Here is a 23,874-nt window from a genome sequence, read left to right as displayed (position 1 = left end):
ATCAAAATTCTTTTTAAGGACTGGAGAGATGGCTTAGTGGTTAAGCGCTTGCCTGTGAAGCCTAAGGACCCCGGTTCGAGGCTCGGTTCCCCAGGTCCCACGTTAGCCAGATGCACAAGGGGGCACACACGTCTGGAGTTCGTTTGCAGAGGCTGGAAGCCCTGGCGCGCCCATTCTCTCTCTCTCCCTCTATCTGTCTTTCTCTCTGTGTCTGTCTCTCTCAAATAAATAAATAATTAAAAAAAATCTTTTTAAAATAAAAATACAAGAAGGAAGGGGGGAGGGAGGGAGGGAAGAGAATCTGAAAATGTGAGTAATAAATAGTAGTGTGAGTAGGGTTCCCACTCCTTTCACATCACACCTGTGTGATTCCAATCTAACACTGTAACCTTTCTTCATTACTCTAGAATGAAGGCTAATGTCATCTCCACTAACATGCACATGTAGCAACACTGAAAGGTATCACTGCTCAAATACAATAATAAATTCAATAAAATAAGAGTTGATATTACTAGGATTGATATAATTAGAGATAGAGGAAAAATTCTATGAAAAGATTTGTATTGTTTTTTCTGACAGTGGTATATGAACAGTTTACATGTAGTATATAAGCATTTGCCCAGGGATTTTAAAGATCTAAGCAAATAAGTTTATTATCATCAACAATGATCAAAAGCGTACTATGATATGGAAAGTCATTTATCAGATACCTTGGAAACAAATCTTACATAGGGTAAGAGTTTTCTGGAGGGAAAATGGGAAGGTATTTGTTTTTTCAGTACTGGGGACTGAAACAATGACCTTGGACATATTAGGCAATCACTCTATGACTGTGCTACATCCTTAGCTCTATTTTTACTTTTTGAGACAGGATCTTACTAAGTTGGACAGGCTGGCCTTGAACCTGTGATCTTCCTGCCTCAACCTCTCAAATAGCTGAGATGACAGGCCTGTGCTACAAGGCCCTGCTTGCCAGGGTAAGACTTTTATCTAAACCTTTTGTTCATTCAGCAAGTACTTCCATAGGGCCTACTGTGTGCCAGGTCCAATATCAAAGTGAAGAAATACATCAATTTTAAAGACAGACATGGCTCCTAGAGCCTGGAAAAGCTTCCTGGGTTGTGGAACGCTGGTAAGTAAGTAGACTGATGGTGCCATGTAACTGACAGGGTAGATTATCTTCAAGCAGGACATCTATCAGGGGAAAAGAAAACTCTCTCAGCTGCCACTTCAAAGATATGTATTTGAAACTAGCTATCTAAAGATTAAGGAGAAAGAAGATGGAGAAACACTAACATCTGTCATGTGTAAAGCCCTGACCCTTGTTCCACATGCCAAGGTGTCACTGAATTCTAGTATTCCATTACAGAAGTTGTTGCATAGCAGGACAGTAAGAAAGGATACAGCATAAATAAGAAAAGCTTGGAAATAGAATTAGAGAATTGGTATAATATTACCTTGAGGATCTTATTAAAATCAGTACTTAAATAGAGATGAATGATCTATGGAATTGTTTTAGATGAAAAATAATCCAATCAGCTTTGCTGCTATTCAGAACTAGTATTTCCATCCATTTATAAGGTCATGATCAAAGAAAGTTTTTGAAGCTCTGGGCAAAGATGAGGTAATTACTTTAATAAATGGTACTAGTATGAGTGGATATTCTTTAGAAAAAAATAGAATCCTGAAATATACAAAAATAGACTATGCTGTGTTAAAGACCCAAGTGTGAGAATGAAAATGTTAAAATAACTAGATGAAAAAATGTTTATGATAGAGAAGGGAGATTTTCTTAAATATGATACACAAGGTACAAAAGGAAATTTAACTCAATTAAAATAAAATTATTTTTGTAGCACAGCCATGTTGAAATATAACTGCAATGCTTATCACTGCCAAAAGACTGCTCTAAACACCCTGCAAGCGACTCTTAGCAGTCATTTCTAAGAGAAAAAAAATATGACACAATAGTAAAGAACAGACAATTCATAAGGAGAAATAACCAGAAGCTAATGAAAACATGTTCAGCTTCACAAATAGCCAAGGTAATACTAATTAATGCAGTAGTTAAAGTTCATTATATTTTCCACATTGGCAAAACTTTGAAACTCTGAAAATACCAGCTGTTGATCAGGAAGTGTGGAAATAGAGGCACATGTTATGCTGGCGGCTACAACCACTCTGGGTAGCAATTTGGCACTATCTAGTAAAGCTGAGCATACACCTGCTCTGCTATCAAGAAACCCTGTCTCTGAATACAGGAAGTAGAGAAATCCATGCACAGATGCACCAGAATGAACACGGGTCATTATGTTGTGAACTGTTTTCAGTGGAGGGACAATCAGCTATGATGGATGCGTGCAATGCAGATCAACTAGTTAAGCAATTATTAATATGGATTGAATAAGAATATAAAACACAGAAAGTTGCAGATCTACATGTATGCAATGTGTTTTTACATAGATCATTAAAACATTATAACACTATATACTGTAAAAGAAGAAAATCACAGAAGGAAAGATACTTGCTAATATTAGATCACTGTTCCCCTCAAAGTAGAAAGAAAAAGAATAAATTATAACTAAGAGGAGAGACAAGTGGGAACAAATAACTTTTTTCTTATTTCTTAAAGATGGAAAGTAGTTACATCTCTACATTTTGGGAATTAACTCATGGTCTGATGCATGTTTTGCTACAACCTGGCTAAACTTAAAAAGAATGCTGAGTGAGAGAAATCAGACTGTAATGAGCCTACACTGCATGCATCCACTTTTATGAAACATTCAGGATTGGTAATTCCACAGAAGCTGCCAGAGGCTGAAAGAGGAAGATGAGGTGACTGTTTAATGGGATAGAGTTTCTTTTCAGTAACAAAAATGTTTTTAAAATACACAAATATGACTATAGCCCAGCATCATGAATGCACTAAATGCCAGTAAACTGGATACTGTAAGACAGCTAATTTTATGTTCCATGACCATTCCCTCCTTAACAACATCAATAAAAAACATATAAAGGGCTGGAGAGATGGCATAGCAGTTAAGCCTTTGCCTGTGAAGCCCCAGGACCCATGTAAGCCAGATGCACAAGGGGGCGCACGCGTCTGGAGTTTGTTTGCAGTGGCTGGAAGCCCTGGCGTGCCCATTCTCTCTCTCACTCTCTATCTGCCTCTTTCTCTCTCTGTCACTCTCAAATAAGTGAATAAAAAAAATATTTAAGCTGGGCGTGGTGGTGCACGCCTTTAATCCCAGCACTTGGGAGGCAGAGGTATGAGGATTGCCATGAGTTCAAGGCCACCCTGAGATGACAGAGTTAATTCCAGGTCAGCCTGGACCAGAGTGAGACCCTACCTCAAAAAACCAAAAAAAACAAATAAAATAAATAAAAATATTAAAAAAAAACATCTCAAGCATATTGTACTTCAAGATATGAAGACACTAAATACAAAGTAATCAGTGAGAAGCATCTGCACACAATTCTGAGAGGTGATTTGGCCTGAACTGTGGCCATGGGAGAGCTTATAAAAAGGGTGTCTTCTCAAAAGGACTTGGTAACCAATCGGATAACAGCTGAGATAGACAGGCTGACTATGAGATCTATGATTTGTTAATATGTGGGGAGAGTTTTCCATCTCCTATGAAGGAGAATAACAGAGAAGAGATAATTCTCACAAGAAAAGTGATAATTCCATTTGGAATTCTCTGAGTTTAATTTAGGAAGGGCTGTGACGCTATGGAGCAGGCAGTCTGGAATAAATTTCTAGCCTAGAATTAATACTGCAACTGAAGCAATGGAATTTAATACCACAATGGAAGCAGATGAGGTCATCCTGGCAGTAAGGAAGGCAAGTCTCAATACAAAATCCCCAGTGACCACTGATATTAAAGTCCTACAACCAAGACCTTGTAAGAAGCAGAAGAGAAGCAAGTGTCTCAAGATGAAAGGAAAAAAAAAAACGTGATCGAAACTGCAGTCAAGCCACTGAGACAACAGATAGAGGCCTTGGGTCATCTCCATACCTTTCAACGAGAGCCATTTCCTGCCAAAATGCAGGAAAATAGAGTAGAAGCCAGTGTTCAAATGCTACGAAACCCCATAGCCTCAACATTAATGACACTGTAACGGATAAAATCCAAGAATCGGTAGAAAGAATTTCAGCAAGAGAAGAAAGACTTACGGAATTAAGAGAGCCCCTTCTCCCAGAACTAAAAACTGCATTATTGGGCCTCAAATATCTATACCAGAACTTTCCCAAAATGGAAGAGACTAACTGTACAGCCTTTGGCACCTTGGGGAAGGCAATAATCCTAAATTGTGTCATTTGTGCCTGAAAATCCATCATATCTGTAAGAAGGCACATTTATCCAAATTTAAAAATGCTTTCCTCGTATTTTTAGTTAAAACTAATATTCCAAAAAGGCGCTCCAACATTTACCCTGCAACTTCTCATATGGCTGTCCCACAAGCCTCACACACAGTGGAGACGCCCGCTGTACAAAAAATGGAGGACATTTCTCATTCCCCAACTCTGTCTGTCCCTGGAGATACGCTTAGAACTCACATGCTGGTGTGCAAGGCCTATTCACAGCTATGGGCAGCACTCACATTCTTGTCTTTTATTTTATCTTGAAACCATATCTTCCAACCTTCTGATTATCTCTTCAACATGAAACCTGGTGGCTAAGCTCATGTCGGAGAGAGACCCGAAGCTTCCTCTATGTCTTTCTCAATTAAAGTGCCACAATGTATTCAGTGTTCTGCACTTGGATGCTGGCCCAAATACCTTCAACCATTAAGTCATTTTTCTATGAACCTCTCCCATATCTCTCCCAAGGTGTGGACATGGTTTTGTAAAGGTGCCTTTATGCTTTGGGGACAAAGGCAGGTTCAGCCGAAATGAGGTCATTAAAACAAAACATTGAGTTCCCAGTGCCCTAAGATTCCACGCCAATGACCTTCAGAGTCTTCCAGCTGATCTTAATTTCCTTGGCACAGCACAGTCAGAGTACTGTAATATAATGCAAAATGGCTCCAAAGAGAAACCAGATACTGGCCAGAGCCTTGCCAATCCACAGTTAAATAATACCAATGTGGCCCTTTCATCTGAATACTGTGCTTCATGCCTGTGTCACCCACCCTTCCTAAGAATGAAAGAAATCTTCCACTGTGAATGTGGGGTAAGTGAAAAACTCCTACCAGACTTAGTTCATAAAGTAGTATGTGTTTGAATGGGCATAAATGTGCTGGTAAGGCTGAACATGCTTACAAGGAGACCAAAGAGATAAAGTATGGGAGTTATCTGAGCAAAAGTACCAAATTAGAATGTTCATAGTTGTAAGAGAATGACTAAAGGTTTATCCTGACCAGCATCTCACAAATAGACTTTCCTTTCCTAAGCTTCTTTACAAGTTAAATACCATTTATATTAAACTATCAGTATGTTCCCAAATATGCCTTCATTCCCTCTCTTAATAATAAACATTGCTCTGTTCCTTCTTCATTCATTTTCTTTTATTCATTAAGTAAAAGTTTTATTGGGGTCCTACTTGATTGGCAGGCATTGTTTACCTGCTGGAGACTAAGTGACCAAAACTGTTTCTGTCTCCTCAGAGCTTCTGTTCTAATGGGGAAAGGCTTAGAGTAACAATAAACCTGTGAACATACAGTGTGGCAGGGAATAATAAGTGCCAGGTAGGACTGTGGAGACAGCGCCATCAGTAACTTGTCTTGTGAGCATGAGGACCTGGATTTGACCTCCCCCGTGCCTACATACAATCCAGGTGGTGGCACATGCCTGTAATGTCAGTTCTAGGGAGGTGGAAACAGAAGGATCCCGAGGGGTCCTTGACCAGCCAGTCTAGCTGAATTGGTGAGTTCCAAGCTATTAAGAGACCCTGCCTAAAAAGGAGGTCGATGGAATACTTGAGAATGGCATGTGAGATTACCCTCTGGTGTACACACTCACACAAATAAACATGCACACCCCTACACATAAAACACACATATATGCATGCACACCACTTATACACATATCCATTACTCATGCCAACAGAAAAAAATGCTAGGGAATAAAATTAAGCTTGATTAAAAACTATAGTTTGGATCTGGATCTTAAATGTCATCCAAAGGCCCAAGCATTAAAAGTTTGGGCCTCAGCCCATGGTGTCACTAAAAACTGGTACACACCTTAAGATATGGGGTTTAGCAGGAAGAACTAAGGTAGAGCTTCCCTTCGAAGAGGCTTTTGGAACCAGCTCCTTCACCTCTCTGGCACTGCCAAACCATCCTAGAGTGCACAGCTCTCTTCCACCAGGCCTGCCCACCATGCAAGCTGACTCTTCAGGCCCAAAACCATGAGGCCAAGCACTATGGGCTGAACATCTCAATCTCTAACCACTAAACCATCTTTCCAGCCCAGCATACACATCCTTTCTTAGTGCACAGGCAGGAAGGAGGCTGTGATATGTCAGTCATATCTTAACTGCTATTTCAAGACAAAGTGATTGTGCACATGACATCACCAATATTCAGTGTTAACAGTGTGTCCAAAAATCAGTAAATCTGCATGTTACAACTTGGGCAGTAAAAAAAAAATATGGAAAGGAAAAATGTCAGTCAGGTTGGTGGTACACAAATGTTATTATAACAGGAGGCAAAGACAAGAGGGCCACAAATTTGAGACTTGTCTGGGCTACACAGTGAGAGCCTAGAGGAAAAGGTGGAGAGGGGAAGGGAAGGGAGGAAAGGGGAGTCAAGTTAACCACATAATTGGGAAAGTTAATCCTCTAAAATCAATCAGACAAATAAGACACGTCCTATCAGAGAAAATTCAACTTCTCAATTACATAGAGTGTCAGTATCAGTCTGAGGAATAAATATTTTTTAAAATGGGTTATACTGTTGTTAAAAAAAAAAAACTAGCTAAAGGCAGTCAAAATTTAAAATAATACAAGACTGGGCTGGAGAGGTCACTTAGTGCTTAAGGTGCTTGCCTGTGAAGCCTAAGGACCCAAGTTCAAATTCCCAGATCCCATGTAAACCAGAAACACAGGGTAGCACATGTGTCTGCCGTTCATTTGCAGTGGCTAGACGCCCTGGCACATCCATTCTCTCCACCACCTTTCTCTAATAGTAAATAATTAAAAATTTTAGAAAAATAATACAAAACTGTTTGGTATGGTGATACATTCTAGTAATCTCAACACTTAAGAAGTGGAGGTAGGAAGATCAGGACTTCAAGGAGAGTTTCAGCTATATATCAAGTTTGAGGCCAATGTCTGCTGCATGAGATATTGAGATATTTTCTAAAAAAATAAAAAATAAAAATAAATAAAAAAAATAGGCTAAAAAGATGGCTTGTTGTTAAATATGTTTACCTGAAAATCCAGCTGGCCCAGGTTCAATTCCCCAATACCCATGTAAAGCCAGATGTTAAGCATGTGTCTGGAGTAGTTCAGTTGAGACTCTGGCATACCCATTTCTCTATCTATCTAGCTAGCTATCTCTCTGTGTCTATCCTACCTCTCTTTCTCTCTCTCAAATAAATCAATAAAACATCTTTAAAATTAAAGCATAAACACAAAATGATAATAGGCCTGGGGGATTATTCAGTACCTAAAGCACGTGCCATGCAAGCGTGACTACCGACTAGAGCTCAGATCCTCAAGATCCACATGATGCTATGGTGGCCATCTGTAATCCAAGTACACCCACAGAGAGAAGAACAAAGGAAAGGGGCAAGAGAGTCTCTCATAGGCTGGTAAGCAAGCTAGCCTGGAAAATACAGCAGTGAGCAATAAACCTGGCTGAAGGCAGGGACTACCGCCAGAAGTTGTCCTCTGACCTCCATGTGTGCCTTGGCACAAGCATGCCCCCATTCATACTCATGAACAAGCATGCACACATAATCATGCCAAAAAAAGAGACAAAATGTTAGCAATAGTGATAATAACAATAATAATAACTACACAGGAATATGCCATTGGAGCATCATCATTTATTGCTAGAAGTGCACAGAACATTTTGGTAAGTGTATGTGTATTCACATCTAGGTTTTAGCTTTGGATATAATTAAATAAAAAACAGAAATGAAACCAGAAATAACTGCATCGAATGTAAGCTAATTATAGTAATTTTATTTTTCAAGACATGACCTCACTCTAGTTTAGGCTGACCTGGAACTCACTCTGTAACCCAGCCTAGCTTAAACTCATATAATCCTACATCAACCTCCCAAGTGCTGAGACTAAGGGTGTGTACCACCACACCTAGCTATAATTTATGTTTTTAATTAAAATAAGTGGTATACTTTTTAAAAGTCAGTTCAGGGCTGGAGAGATCACTTAGCAGTTAAGGCACTTGCCTGCAAAGCAAAAGGACCCAGGTTTGATTCCCCAGGACCCATGTAAGCCATATGCACAAGGTGACACATGTGTCTGGAGTTCATTGACAGTGACTAAGGAGGTACATGTATTTGGAGTTCGTTTGCTGTGGTCACAGTCTATGAAGTGCTAATTCATTCTCTCTCTCTCTCTCTCTCTCTCTCTCTCTCTCTCTCCCTATCTCTTTCTTTCTTTCTCTCTTTCTCTGTCTCCTTACCTATTTCTCTCCCTCTCTCTCTTTCAATCTCATCATACTAACTTGCATCTTCCCATAGATGCAACATTAAAAGTGGTGCACAGGATGTTATAAATACACTATCCTTAGGAGCTACTATACATTAAAAAACATGATGAAGCCGGGCATGGTGACACACGCCTTTAATCCCAGCACTCAGGAGGCAGAGGGAGGAGGATCACAGTGAGTTCGAGGCCACCCTGAGGCTCCATAGTGAATCCCAGGACAGCCTGGGCTAGAGTGAGACCCTACTTCGAAAAAAAAAAAAAATTATGACTGAGTGGCCTGCCAACCTAACTACCACATATAGCATTGCATCTACATAAAAATATATGTGAATAACTGAACAAGTGCTTAATGACGTTTTGGAATGCAGGCATTTATAAACAAAGTACAAATATTAACCCTCATATTTGTATTTATTTTACTTTGTAAATTTGAAAAGTATGGGGCCAGAGAGACGGCTTAGCGGTTAAGCGCTTGCCTGTGAAGCCTAAGGACCCGGTTCAAGGCTCGGTTCCCCAGGTCCCACGTTAGCCAGATGCACAAGGGGGCGCACGCGTCTGGAGTTCGTTTGCAGAGGCTGGAAGCCCTGGCGCGCCCATTCTCTCTCTCTCCCTCTATCTGTCTTGCCCTCTGTGTCTGTCACTCTCAAATAAATAAAAAAAAAAATTGAAAAATATGAAATGTGTAGGCCAGAAAGAAAAGAAGCAAAGAAACAACTCCTGTGTCCCTTCTCATTTCCCTTCAAAATAACTCTGATCACTTCCCTCTATTTCTTCACCATGATCATTTCCTATAGTCATGTCCAAGGGTCCCCCAGGAGCTATTCTTTGTTAAGTTTCATAAAAGACAATCCTCAATTTTGTTTATCTCCTCTCAAATACATATATGTTGTACCAGACATGTATGTACATGCCTCTAATCCCAGAACTCTGGAGACAGAGGTAAGTAGAGCCCATGAGTTTGAGGCAGAGGCCACCCTGAGACGACATAGTGAATTCTAGATCAACCTGGACTACAGCAAGACTCTACCTTGAAAAATAAAAAAAAAAAAAGAAAGAACGAAAGAGAAGAAAGAAACACACATAGCTTTACATTTTCACAGTAGAATTTGTTACTATTCCATATAAACTAGTATTTATTCAAAGCAACATCTCTAAGACTGAGGAAATATTTTCCTATATTTTGATACACATTATATTGAGTCATGGATAACTATAGTTTTTCGTCTCCTAGTAGAAAATACTATATATCCCTGGGGGGCGGGGGAGAAAAAAACTAAACAGAAGCCAGGACTTTATAATGTGAAAAATAAAACCAATACTGAACATAAAAAATGGACTGCAGGGCTGGAGAGATGGCTTAGCGGTTAAGCGCTTGCCTGTGAAGCCTAAGGACCCCGGTTCGAGGCTCGGTTCCCCAGGTCCCACGTTAGCCAGATGCGCAAGGGGGCGCATGCGTCTGGAGTTCGTTTGCAGAGGCTGGAAGCCCTGGCGCGCCCATTCTCTTTCTTCCCCTCTATCTGTCTTTCTCTCTGTGTCTGTCGCTCTCAAATAAATAAATAAATAAAAATTTTAAAAAAATGGACTGCAAATGTATTTTGAGAATTAATCCAATATTAGAGGCAACCTTCAAACTAGAAAAAAAAATGAAAAATAGAAGAAGTACTAGGAAAATTAATTATTAAAATGGAAAGAGACAGCTGCATTCTGCTACAAATGAAGATAACTAAAGGGAGAGGGAGATATCAGCTCCCCTCATCAGAGTCTAAGATCTCATGAAAATCAGGATGAAGCTAATCCCTCTAAAGAATGGCATCAACTGACTGAAACCACTGTAGAAAATATAGATCATGTAAGTGAACTCACATAAGCAAAGGAATCGGGCACCAGGAACTGGACATGTTAAGTTAGTCATCTGGTGGGTCATCATCTACCCACCACACACCTGTTCAGAGTTAGTTTTGATATTCTCTCAATTTTTTTGGAGATCTTTTTTCTCAAGATACTAATTGTCATTGTTTTCTATCTACCATAACTACTGAGCCTGTACTTCCTCATAGAAGTACTCTTACTGAGTGAGTAGGGGCCCAAGTCCTTCTGTCCAGTTGTCCACATCTGATTAAGACCTAGATGCACAGGGATAAAATTTCCCTACACATACAGATGCCTACCAAGTGCTGAACCACTAATAGAGGAGAATCCAGAGGCACTGGCAAATAAGAATGCAGAGAAATGTCAAAAGACAACAAGGATATGCAAGGAGAAGCAGAAAGCATGCGATGTGTTTGCAGAAGAAAGTAATGAGAAGAGAGAATTTGGTTACTACCTTGATCTTTGCCGACTTTCAAATTCATAATTCCAGTCTCTAACAAGTCCAGTGAACTTTTGGCCTTCAAGTACTAAAACATTCTGGCTGGTTCATTTGAGGCTGTGTTTCCTTCAAACAATCAATCAATACATGGCTAAAATACCAACTAAAGTCCATTTACAATATTTTTTCCTTCTCTCAACTAATTGTCCAATGTTTTGAAAAATCAGACTGACTGAGTCTAAAAGTGGCAGAGTGTAAGAGCACCAAGGATTTTGCATTTCCAAAGAGAAAAAATACGTAAGAACCCCCCTCTAGAATATTATCACTGGGTGAGTTTTGCAGGAAGTTTAAGAATTCTCAGAAAGGTGGTTCACTAAGAAGTCTTTGAGAAGCATGGGCTCTATGACCTGCCTAAAAGGGGGTGATAAAGATCTGTATGTTTTTTAATTCTTCAAAATATCTATGATATTCACCAAGTACCGGCATTCTAAAGTAGCAAACTGCTGTTAGATAGATTTGTTCTATTATTCTTCCCACACATACATTTGTATTTCATTTCACACTAAATGGGATTTTTATTAAATAGCTTGGAGGGTCTAGATGCAATTGTGAGGTTGTTTCCATTTGAGAATGAGTTCAGACATCCAAAGAGCTAATTTGGAGACTCTTGAAACATTACTAGTTTGTTATTTGAGGATTTCATGTGTCATTCCAACCAAGGAAATTTGATTATGGGTCATTTCAGATGATAACAAGGATTATTGTTATTTTTGTTCGGAAATGATGGCAATTGGGTTGTATTTTAAAAAGGCACTTTTCAGAGTTGCATATAAAAGCTAGGTAGGACTGCCATGACAGGATGTCTGGGATTTACTACAAAATACTTCATCAAAGAAATTAAATCTTTTTAAGGAAATAAATTAGGCAGAATCTTGATAAATGGTGAGTCTGGAAAACCAGGGGTATATAGTACAACTTCCTTCCACTTCTGTTAGGTAAATGAACAGAGACAAGGACACACAAGTTCCCTGTTGGATCACACAGAGAGGCTCGGCTTATAAATTCTGGAATAGTTACTGTCATCACAAAGGAACAACATAGGAGTGCCTTTAATCTGGGTACAAAGATCCAGGTGCCCTTTCAACATCCCTGACACAGTAGAGAAAACTTCCCCAAGATATATCAAAGGCATATAGAAAACGAATTTTTTTTGTCTTTTTTTGTTTGTTTGTTTGTTTGTTTTTCGAGGTAGGGTGTCACTTGAGCTCAGACTGACCTGAAATTTACTATGTAGTCTCAGGATCTTAATTACTTGGAAGATATTCTCGTTTTTCTGAGGTAGGGGTGTGTGGGGAGGACTTACTTTGCTTCAGAACAGACTAGAAGCAGTAAGTATGGTGAGTGTGGTGGTTTGATTCAGGTGTCCCCCATAAACTTAGGTGTTGCGAATGCTAGCTCCCCAGCTGATGGAGATTTGGGAATTAATGCCTCCTGGAGGGAGTGTATTGTTGGGGGCGGGCTTATGGGCTTTATAGCCAGTTTCCCCATGCCAGTGTTTGGCACACCCTTCTGTTGCTGTGGTCCATCTTATGTTTGCCAGGGGGTGATGTCCACCCTCTGCTCATGCCATCGTTTTCCCCTGCCATCATGAAGCTTCCCCTCAAGCCTGTGAGCCAAAATAAACCTCTTTTTCCCAGAAGCTACTCTTGGTTGGGTGATTTCTACCAGCAATGCAAACCAGGCTGCAACAGTAAAGTGGTACCAGAAGTGGGGTTGCTGCTAGACACCTGACTGTGTGGCTTTGGCCTTTTGGAGCTGATTTTCAAGAGGAATGTGGGAAGATTTGAAATCTTGGCCTAGGAGATGCCTTGCAGTGCTGTAAGTACAGCCTGATGGACTATCCTGGTCTGAGCTGCAAGACCTGAATGCAGTAAGAACTATGGACTGTGAGGTTTGGCTTATGAGGGTGAAAAAAAGCTTTGCCTGGACTGGGCTAGCAGTTTGTATGAGAAGCTTGCTCTTGTGCCCATGTCCTGAGAAGTTGTGCAGGGTTGCTTAGTGTAGATATGAACTGGTGTGAGCAGAGGAATATGGCACAGAAAAAAAAAAATCTTTGGGTGAACTGCTGCCCGTTCAGCTGCAACTGAGAGATGACAACCTTTGAGACTGGGCTAGCTGACCTGCGCTGGGGCAACAGAAAGAATGTCAACTCTTTTGAAGGGGGCCTGAGTGTTCAAGGAGTGTCCTGTTCTTCAAAGTCTGCTTTATTCCCCCATGGATTAACAAATTGGCACCCTACCTGGTATTGTGGAGTATAAGAAATGCTGGAAAGAGGGTCATTGAGTTTGCAACACAGTCTTGTGTTTTGGAAATGGCCATGGGCAGTGTGAAGTGGGTTTGCTGGTTGCCTGCATAGAGACCCCATGGGGCCATGAGGATGAACCGTGGATTGCAGTGCAGACCCAGTGGAGATGCCCGGACCATGAGATGGCTGCCAAGGAGCTGCCGGCCCTGATGAAGTTTTCCAGGACTGTGAGTAGCCTAGCTGGAGGGGCGGAATTGGAATGCCAGAGACTTGTTGCTGGTTAGAATTATCGGACTTGAAGATTTGTCACTGGTTAGAGTTGCTGGACTTGAAGCTACAGAGTTTGATATTTGCCCTGGTTGTTGTAAATCTTGTATTGGTTGAATGTTTCTTTGCTATGCCCAATGCCATCTTATGCAGTGTGAATATTTATTCTGTGCCATTATGGGGTTTTTGAGGTTATTTTTTGGTATTATGGCTCAGTTAAAAGATCTTGGACTATGGGGATGTATGAACATCATTGGGATTGATTAAAAACTATGGGGACTTTTAAAGTCAGACTGAATGCATTGTATTTTACATCATGTGTGGATATCATGTGGGGGCCAGGGGTGGAATGTGGTAGTTTGATTCAGGTGTCCCCCATAAACTTAGGTGTTCTGAATGCTAGGTTCCCAGCTGATGGAGATTTGGGAATTAATGCCTCCTGGAGGGAGTGTATTGTTGGGGCGGGCTTATGGGATTTATAGCCAGTTTCCCCATGCCAGTGTTTGGCACACCCTTCTGTTGCTGTGGTTCATCTTATGTTTGCCAGGGGGTGATGTCCACCCTCGGCTCATGCCATCGTTTTCCCCTGCCATCGTGAAGCTTCCCCTCAAGCCTGTGAGCCAAAATAAACCTCTTTTTCCCAGAAGCTACTCTTGGTTGGGTGATTTCTACCAGCAATGCAAACCGGGCTGCAACAGTGAGACATTATAGTCTTACGATTATGGAAGCATGAGCAAATCACTTCCAGTTTTTATGCATTCATTTAAAAAATATTAATTGTTTTCGAGACGGGGAGAGAGAGACAGAGAAACAGTCAGACAAAAAGAGAATAAGTATGGGTACACCAGAGCCACTGAGACTATAAATGAACTCCAGATGCATGTACCACTTTGTGCATCTGGATTTATACAGGCACTTGGGAATTAATCCTGGACCCGTAGGCTTTGCATGCAAGCACCATTAACCACTGACCTATCTCTACAACCCTGAATTCAATTTTGTCTTAAATGTGACTAACAGATTCAATCCCCTCTTACTTTGTATCCCTGTCCTTGAACTCACAATCCTCCTGCCTCAGCCTCCCAAGTTCTAGGACTCCAAGGGAGCTCACCATGTAAGACTACCTCCTAGGCTTCTACTGAGATTATGTATTGGTTACTAATGTATTAACAAAATATTACTTGAGATAGTCATTTATTTGATCACTTTTTCATATCAATTGTAGGTTAGTAAAACCATAAGGGAATTCAGAAAAAAATCACTAATATTTCAGGAATGGAAAGAGGAAGGTAAGAAAGAAGGTGTAAATAGAGAAGAGAGAGGATTTCCAGTCCCTAGATGAATAGTAACAAAGGGATCTCACAGGTGTACAGCTCTTGTATTACAGGTAGAGTGTATATAATAATGCTGATATAAATTTACAGCTTATACTTGTCTTAAGGTCTTTGCTTTCTTTGAAAATTGTACCATCCTTCCAAAATTGCTGTCAAGTCCTCAAAAAATCCAGATTTCAAGAGCTAGTTGTATCACTTTTAAACACCCAGTATTTCTTACACACAATTTACAAGTCTGTAAAAGTAGGACACCAGATGATGCCAAATGTTCCTCCCAACTCACTCATTCCATGACACAGTTTTTCGTAGGGTTTAATCTTTAAAATATCCAGGCACCTGACTCTGATTGAGTTATCTGACCTTTGCAGTGCTGGGAAGCAACTGACCAGAGCTCCTCCAAAAGCTGTGTGCAAGCACAAACATTATCCAAGGGTTGATGGTGAGACCATGAGAACGGATTGTTCTGTGAGGGCAAAACATCTATTCCTTGTTACTCTTCTACATGTAATAGATATTTAGGGTCAACACTAAAGGATGATTTTGTTAGTAAATTTCAACCAAATTAGAAAAAGAAAATACCTAATTGTAAGTCATTTTAATAGAAGTAATTTCCTGTATCATAAAGATTAAAGAAACTTATATTTCAAATCAGCATTACTGCAAACACACATAAAAAAATAGGCTTAGGATGACATGTGATGAGTACTTTTTAAAATGGAGGGGGAATAAAGAACATTACTCAGCATGGTGATGCATGCCTTTAATCTTCACACTTGGGAGGCAGAGGCAGGAGGATCACCATGAGTTCGAGGCCTCCCTGAGACTACATAGTGAATTACAGGACAGCCTGGGCTAGAGTGAGACTCCACCTTGAAAAACCAAAAAAAAGAAAAAAAGAAGGAAGGAAGGAAGGAAGAGAGAGAGAGAGGGAAGAAGAAAGAGAAAGAAAAGAGCAGTTCTCATTCTTGCCTCATTTCAAATAATATTGAAAGCCTATGGTGCTATATACTTTGGCACAGCTTGTTTGTGAAACGAAATAAAACATAAACCATTTGTGACTTTAATCACATTGCCAATCATCCATTACATAAATTTTTCACATTGTTTAGAAAACATATAGTTATGGCCTTTGAAATGATTTTTGCCTGTAGTTTTTAAAGGTCATGTGGTATATAACATTTCTAGTCTGAATTTTCTGGTCATTAGTTTCCAAATTAAAAAAAAAAAAACAGCTGACAGAAAGCTGGAAGAAGCCATTCTACATGTAGTTCAATGGGAGAAAGAGATACCACCAGTGAAGATATTCAACAGTGGACACTGCAAGCCTTATAATTGGCCAGCCAGGCCAAATGAGCCAACGGGTGCAATAGTGGCACATCTATCATGGTGGAAACCAACTGCCCTCCAATTGGACAGGAGGCCCTCTCCATGGGAGGGAATACATCCCTGATACTGAAAACTTAAAACAGGGGTAGTTATGAGCCCTAGGCATGTAACATCTGTTGATGTCTGGAAAAATGTATATACTATGCTTATCAAACTGCCCAGTAAGCACTTCTCTTAATATTTACACCCTTATATTAATGCTACTCTCACTTTGGGTAGATAATTCTTTTCAGATGGTAGTGACCTTGGATGACTCAAAAGGTATCATGGTGCTGGAAAGAAGTGACTGGAGTACTGAGTAACATCTTGATCACACCTTCCAAGGCTCAGGGTCTAATGCAGAAGAGATGGCAGAAAGAATCTAAGAGCCAAAGGAAGGGTAGGACTTCTTATAACATGCTCCTCCAGACACAAAATGGCCTTGATATCCATGACCTCATAATGCCTGACACTACCTACACAAGACCATCGTAAGAAGAGAAAAAGATCATGACATCAAAATAAAAGACTGATTGAGAAGGGGAGGGGATATGATGGAGAATGGAATTTCAAAGGGGAAAGTGGGGGGAGGGAGGGTATTACCATGGGATATTTTTTTATAATCATGGAACATGTTAATAAAAATTGAGAAAAAAAATGGTGGAAAAAAAACACAACTCTTCACTTTGCTTATGGGGAGAAAAGAATTTCTAACATGACAGGAATGGTTTAACAAACAATGAACGAGAATATAAAGAGAAGAGACAGCTTCCTGTGTTTTAAGTATGAATAATATTCAGCAGAGTAGAACAGTCACAAGTCACCATTTACATCATCTCAACAAAAGGTAGAGATAATCGGACCAGAAGTACTACCTTGTAAAAGGGTTCAAGTGTCACAAAGACACTGAGCTTGAGAAGTTCCCAACATAGAATATTCTCAACACCTCTCTCATTCCAAAGAACTGAGCTTGAACAAAGGAATTAAAAGGATCAAATCTAAAAGCCAAGCCTCAATGTGGGAAAAGCAAGGCTGGAAAGAAAGGGAAGAAGGAATTTCCTTTTCCACAACATTGGGATACCTTCTCTTAGGGATCTGCCATACCTGGCCCTAGGGAGACACTAGCAAAAGTGTCCTTGGAAGGAGGGACACTCGCCTGTGATCAAACCCCCAACAGTGCATCCAGAGCTCTGCTGGTGAAACCTCAAGTCTATTGTGTGGGTACAGCATTCTCTACCCTGCTTACATGGGACACGGGGCCTGAAGGGGAACCTGCTGTAGTCAACAACCACATGACATCTTTTTCTTTTTTCCTATTTTCTAATTTACTAGGTCTAATCTGGAAAAAAAAAAAAAAAGTCATTCATTCTCTGCATTGTCTACCTGGACTCTGAGACCATGCATACTTAGAGTACATCTTTCCTGGACCCTGAGACTGAGCACACTCTCTGTTTCCCCCATTCTATTACCATGAACACCCCAAGATTTTCTTTGCAAAACAAACCCTGTGCTATTAGCATCTCTCTAAGAGGCATTCTATATCTCTTCACAAAAGTAAAAGGAGAGTCTGTCTAGACCTTTCTCTACTTCTTCTCTTCAGCCTCCACTCCTCTCCAACTCCATATCAAAGCCATGCTTTAATCAACAACCACATGTGGCATTTCTACTCACATAGATGCCCAGGATGGTGTGATAATTGTGTCAAGCCTTTCATAGTTAGGAAAATTATCTATGAGTCCCCCTACCTGATGAACATTATATGAATATCCTTCCAACTAAGGATGTCAGAAACCAGTACCAGGGCACACAGTCAATTATATCATCTCAATTCCCACCTCATACCCTGACCCCAAACCCACACTCTCAAAGAGCTTAGGTATTTCAGTAGAGCTTTTCTGTAAGGGGATCTTTAAGCTTCACTTGGATGGTAAAGCTTTTAAGACAGTCTTCTTTAGTCTCTCTGCAAAGGCCAAGTCAGGCTTCAACACCCTTCCCTCCCAAAGAATATATATCAAACACCCATCAAAATACACTTCCTACTGTCTCCATTATTGACACATTTTAAAGACCCATCTACTTCCTACAGTATTCCTCTGTTCCCAAAAGTACATGCAACAAGGGCTGAAGAGATGGCTCAGAGGTTAAAGACACTTGCTTCCAAAAGTACACACACAAATTATAGAAAAAGGAGAAAGAGTAGATAACCAATACCTTCTCTCCTCTGGTCATTATCCCTCTCGATATTATGAGTTCCTGGTATTGGAGTTTATTGTCCCTGTCCTTGTAAAAACAAGTTGGGTTTTGTCAAGTGAAGCTTCTCTCTATTTTGTTAGTCCAAAACTGGGAGGAAGTGCATAAGAGATCAGTTATTCTAACATACATCCTTGTGTTTTCATTTTTTCTCCCTCTCTCTCAGAATATGTAATCATGATGTATTGGTTGTTTTATCACCATAGTTTAATTTGCATGAGTCAATTTCAAACAAAAACTTGAAAAGAAAGAAAATCATACAAGTAAAGTCTATCTTCCAATCATCACTTTTAAGCCAGAAACCTGCAAGCAAAGCTTCCAGGGTGTGGAATTCAAGAGAATGCAAACATAGTGAGCTCTAAACTCCAATTACCTTTGGCCACATTTCTTCTAGCACTTTCCTTTGGGAAATGAGATCAGCATGGGTGGAAAGGTGTAAGTTAAAAGATGGCATTAAAAAAAAAAAAATCTAGGGCTGTGTTCTCCAATATCAAGCTCCCACCAATCATGGGCTACAAGACGGCCTATACCTATTAAATTCTCTAAAATAATTATGGTTGTCCCATTTATCTGGTGCTGACTTCACTCTCCTTTGAAGAGGATGCTTCTCTTTTTCACATGGACGCAGAACCTGAGGAGAGAAATCAGTCCATCACACCTCACCAGGACCCCAGCTGAAACCATAGAGTAATTGGGGAAATGAGCAAGAGTGCTGCTTTCTTGGTGAGCCTCGTACCAGCACAAGGGTGAAGGAGATAGAAACAGAGACACTCAACACCTACCAAACAAGAGATCCCAAGACAAAGAGGTTCCCAAGAGCCCATCATTGAAATAGACCTAAAAGAACCCAACATGGCTCAGGGAAATTTGCGGAAGACAGGGCAAATAGATTCTTAGTGCCACATGTTGAGTTATTATGCACAGAGACATTGCCTCTTCCCCATAGCTGATGGCTAACCCCACAATGCACGACACACATTCCCCAAGTAGAAGGGTCCTTTTGCCGGTGGGGGGTGGGGGGGGCAGGGAGGAGGCTAACAATGGAAGCAACAAGGCTGTATACATGCTGTGTACATAACTAATAAAAAAAAACTCTAGGGCTTGAGAAATGGTTCAGTGGTTAAGGTGCTTACTTGCAAAGCCTAAAAACCAGGGTTCAATTCTCCAGTACCCACATAAAGCTGGATGCACAAAGTAATATACGGCATCTGCAGTTCATTTGCGGTGGATAAAGGCCCTGGTGTATCCGTAGTCTCTATCTATGTATCTCTATATGTCTCTCTCTCTCCTCGAAAATAAATAGATAAAAATAAAAACTTTAAAAAATGTTCATGTCATTTTGAAGCATTGAATGATAATTTGAATTGATAAATATCAATGCTCAGAATGTAGTTTCAAATTAATAGATGGTTCTTAATGTCAGAAATGTGTTTAGGGGGCTGGAGAGATGACTTAGCTGTTAAGGTGCTTGACTGAGAAGCCTAGGTACCAGGTTCGATTCCCCAGAGACCACTTAGACCAGATGCACAGGTGGGGTATGTGTCTGGAGTTTAACTGCAGCAGCTTATGGCCCTGGCATGCCCGTTCTCTCTCTCTCTCCCTCCCTCCCTCTCTCTCTCCTTCATAAATGAATAAATAAATAAATAAATATTTTTTTTTAAATCCAATCTTCTCACCTATTATCTCTGTCCCTTTTATTTAAAATTGGAAGTTAAAACTGCCTTGAAATTGATGTTGTCACATTTAATGTGTGTTACCTTCCCGGCGAATGGCAATAGCTCCCAGACACTGCACTTTACATGTATTGAATCTTTTAGCCCATCTCAAGACCCTAAGAAGTTACCTTTGACTTTCCAACTATATGGAATGGAAAGAAAAGCAGTCAGGGGACTAGTTAGCCAAGAGTTATTTAGCATGGCCATGTAAAGGATTTGCTAATATTATGTTGCAAGCATCTTTAAAACTGTGTGGATATAAAACTTCCAAAATACTGGAATGAAATAACTCAGAAGTTATTGGCATACCTGTTTCTTCCTTGAGTTTGCCTTGGGAAACAGGCCTGCTGACAGCCCAGATGTGAATGGAGAGCAGAGGAGCTCAGGAAAGGGGTTTGGAATAGAAGGCATTTCCAGAACATCAAGATCTTTCTTTTTTCTCCTATACCAAGAGAACATAGGGTAGAATTTACACAAAACAGAATGTAAAATATAATCGCTGTCACGATTAAAAAGAATTGTTAAGGCACCATGAACCACTCTGTGACAATACTAATATTATATAAAATGTACAGGAAAGACTGTGGTGTACTTTTGTGAACCAAAATAAAATGTTAATTAATACAAATAATTTTTGTACTATTCCTGTCCTTTTCCTTCAAAATAAAAAAATCACTAGGCATGGAAACTTACTGAAGGAGCAATATAATCTGTGTCATTGTTAAAAATGTAAAAATTATCCTCAGGAATTGTTATGCATCTATCAAAATTTTGAAGATCTCTAAGTTGCATTTAGTGACTATGTCCCTATGAAGTCTTGCTAATAGCTTGTGGAAGTTATGATTTATTAAATATAGCTGTGGTTCATCTCACTTCAAATTTCATTCACAATGTTGCCCACTCACAGTCTGTTGATTTTTCCAGCGCTTATAGATGCTAAACACCAAGATAGTGTTTGGGAGAAGGTAAGTCAATAGAGCTTGTTAATATAAATGTTCTCTAAGCCACTGGACAGTAATTTTAACTTGATTGAAGCCAGAGCACTTGGAAAGTCTGAAGAGAAAACAGTGCTATTTAAATGAAAGATTATAAAGGGCCATATATGTGGTGGCCTTTTTCTTTCCAAAAGTAGGTGCAACTCCAAAGGGACTTAGTGCTGAACGCTCTGGAGATTGGGAAACCTTTGAAAGCCTGTGTTCTTTCCGGGTTAAACAGTGGAGACTGCTCAAATGTCATTCCACACTCTGCATCTCCAGGGTCATTGTGAGACTATGTGAGAGGAGAACGCACTTACACTTAAAATCTGTAAGATAAAAGGGACTACTGTTTGTTTGAAATAAGGAGCAGCAGCAGAGGATGGCCAGTGTGGACTTCGGCGTCCAGGTTCACACGGATGGACCAAGATGAGAGAGACAGAGCTCTCAATGAACCAGTGATGCTATTTATGAAAAGAAAAAAAAAAGGGAGGGGTGTGCACTGGAAGATCGCAACGTCCCGCTGACCCCGCAGGAGGCAGCTCCAAGGGAATTCTCTTCCGAGACTTTCACAAACTTGAAAGCTCGGGGGCACTTGCCACCCGGAGGACCGCCTCCTCACCCCGGGACCTGTGCCGGACCCGGGACGCTGCGAGCCCTGGGAGGAAGGGAGGGTGCCAGGGGAGCGGGAGAGAGGGTGCCAGGGAGCGGGAGGGAGAAGGGGTAGGGAGGCAGGGAGGGAGGGCTGCCTACCTGTCGGCCGCCCCGGCCCCACGGCGGGTCGCGTCCAGAGCGGGCATCCGCGGACGCGCGTGCAGCCCGGGGGTCCGGGCCAGGTCGTGGGCGTCGCCCCTCCCCCGGGCAGCGCCGCCGCACACCCGGGCGGCCGCCCTGCCCCCGGCGCTCTGCCCACCCTGCAGCGACGTGGTCATGGTCGCCGGGCCTCGAGCGCCCTGCAGGTGCGGCGGCGGCGGCCCCGGGCGGCTGGCAGCGCGGGCGCGCGGGGGGCGGGGCGGGGCGGGAGGAGGGGGAGGGGGAGGAGGGTGGGGACGGGGAGGAGCGGCGCGGGGGGCGGCGCGGCGCGGCGCGGCGGGGGGCGGGGAGCGGGGAGCCCCGGCCGCGCGTGGCCCCGGCGCTCGGGGGCGCTGGCGTCGCCCTCCCGCGCTCGCCGGCTGCCCCAGGTGGCCGCCCGCGCGCGAGGCGCAGCCCAGGCAGCTGCCAGCGAGCTGGGCAGCGCTGACCCCTGCGCCTTTCCCCTTCTTCCCGTGAGATCACCTACGCGGTCGCCGTCACCCGGCTACTTTGACAGGCCCCGCGGCCCCGGGAGGCTTTAGGGTCCTGGGGCTACGTTGACCCAAGGCTCTCCGCACTGCCCAGCCAGAGACGGAGTGGGGCAAGCGGAGTCACCACGAAGGAGCCCCGTGCTGTCCACAGAAAACTTCATTTGAGATGATAATCCTCAGGAAAGTAGGAGGAAACCCCAAGGTGTCTGGAATTATTAGAAAGATGCGTTTTTTCTTTCAAGGAGAGCCGTTTTCCCACTCTGCTTTTCCTCCCTCCCGACAGCTCCATTTTTTTTTTTTAATATAGCAACCTATTTTACATTCAAATAACTAAGACCAGCCCAAGGTAGTCCTCTAGTAACTGATGTAGTGAAGATACAACCCAGAAGCTTCCATCTCAAGTACGTTGAGCTCATCCTTGGATGCGGCTACCCTACTCTGAAATTTGACCCTGCAGCTGCCCTTCCGGTAGGTGTCCTAACCTCCCTGTGCACTGTTGAACGTTTCCAACGATTTTACACTCACTCTCTGTTCTTTGACCAAATTAGGTAACATCTGACCCTGGCATCTGTTTCACCACGTTTTCTTAACTTCCACAACCTCTACACAATGAAAGATAAACATTGATTCCTGAAGAACTCAGCGCCCCTGTCCTCAGGCCAGTGCCTCCTCTCCCACCAGGGCGCCACACCAAAATACCACTAACAACCAGGGGTTACTGGCTCCAAGGACAAAGCCTGGGGTGTTCCAGGAAGGAAGAAAACCACTGTGTCAAAAATTTGTGCCACGGGCTGGAGAGATGGCTCAGCAGTGAAGGCACATGCCTGCAAAGACAAAGGACACAGGTTCAATTCCCCAGAACCCATGTAAGCCAGAAACAAAAGGGGGCGCACACATCTGGAGTTCCTTTGCAGTGGCTGGAGGCCCTGGCACACCCATATTCATTCCCCCCACACACACTCTCTCAGATAAATAAATAAATATTTTTAAAAATTGTGCCGGAGTTGGAGAGATGGCTTAACAGTTAAGGTATTTGCCTGCAAAGCCAAAGAACCCAGGTTTAATTCCCTAGGGCCCAGGTAAGCCAGATACACAACGTGGTGCATGCTCCTTTCCAGTGGCTAGAGGCCCTGGCATGCCCGTTTTCTCTCTCTCTCTCCCTCTCTCTCTTTCTCTGTCTCTCCCTCTCTCTCTCTCTCTCTCTCTCTCTCTCTCTCTCTCTCTCTCTCTCTCTTTACTTCTCATATAAATAAATATTTAAATTAAAAAAAATTGAGTGGGGCTTCGTGGTGCAAGCCTTTAATCCCAACACTGGGGGAAGGAAGGTTGGAGGGAGGGGCAAGGTAGGAGGATTTCTATGAGTTCAAGGCCAGCCTGAGACTACACAGTGAATTCCTGCTCAGCCTGGGCTAGAGCTAGAGCAAGACCCTACCTTGAAAAAAGGTCAAA

The 23,874-nt window shown here is 41.9% G+C and overlaps 1 protein-coding gene across 1 annotated transcript in view; it reads right to left on the bottom strand.

Annotated features, from left to right (window-relative positions):
• Grb14 (growth factor receptor bound protein 14) overlaps nt 1–22,074 on the bottom strand; it is a 139,174-nt gene extending 117,100 nt beyond the window's left edge. The window contains exons 1-2 of the mRNA XM_045147443.1: nt 21,896–22,074; nt 20,478–20,610 (exon numbers count right to left, since the gene is read on the bottom strand). Of these exons, the coding sequence (XP_045003378.1) occupies nt 20,478–20,610; nt 21,896–22,074 (312 nt within the window). The remainder of the gene's footprint in view (nt 1–20,477; nt 20,611–21,895) is intronic.
• Between the last annotated feature and the right edge of the window lie 1,800 nt (nt 22,075–23,874).

Source organism: Jaculus jaculus, chromosome 4, assembly GCF_020740685.1.
Source record: "Jaculus jaculus isolate mJacJac1 chromosome 4, mJacJac1.mat.Y.cur, whole genome shotgun sequence".
NCBI lineage: Eukaryota > Metazoa > Chordata > Mammalia > Rodentia > Dipodidae > Jaculus > Jaculus jaculus.
Note: the sequence above shows the minus strand (reverse complement) of the source record. Positions and strands in the feature narration are given on the sequence as shown.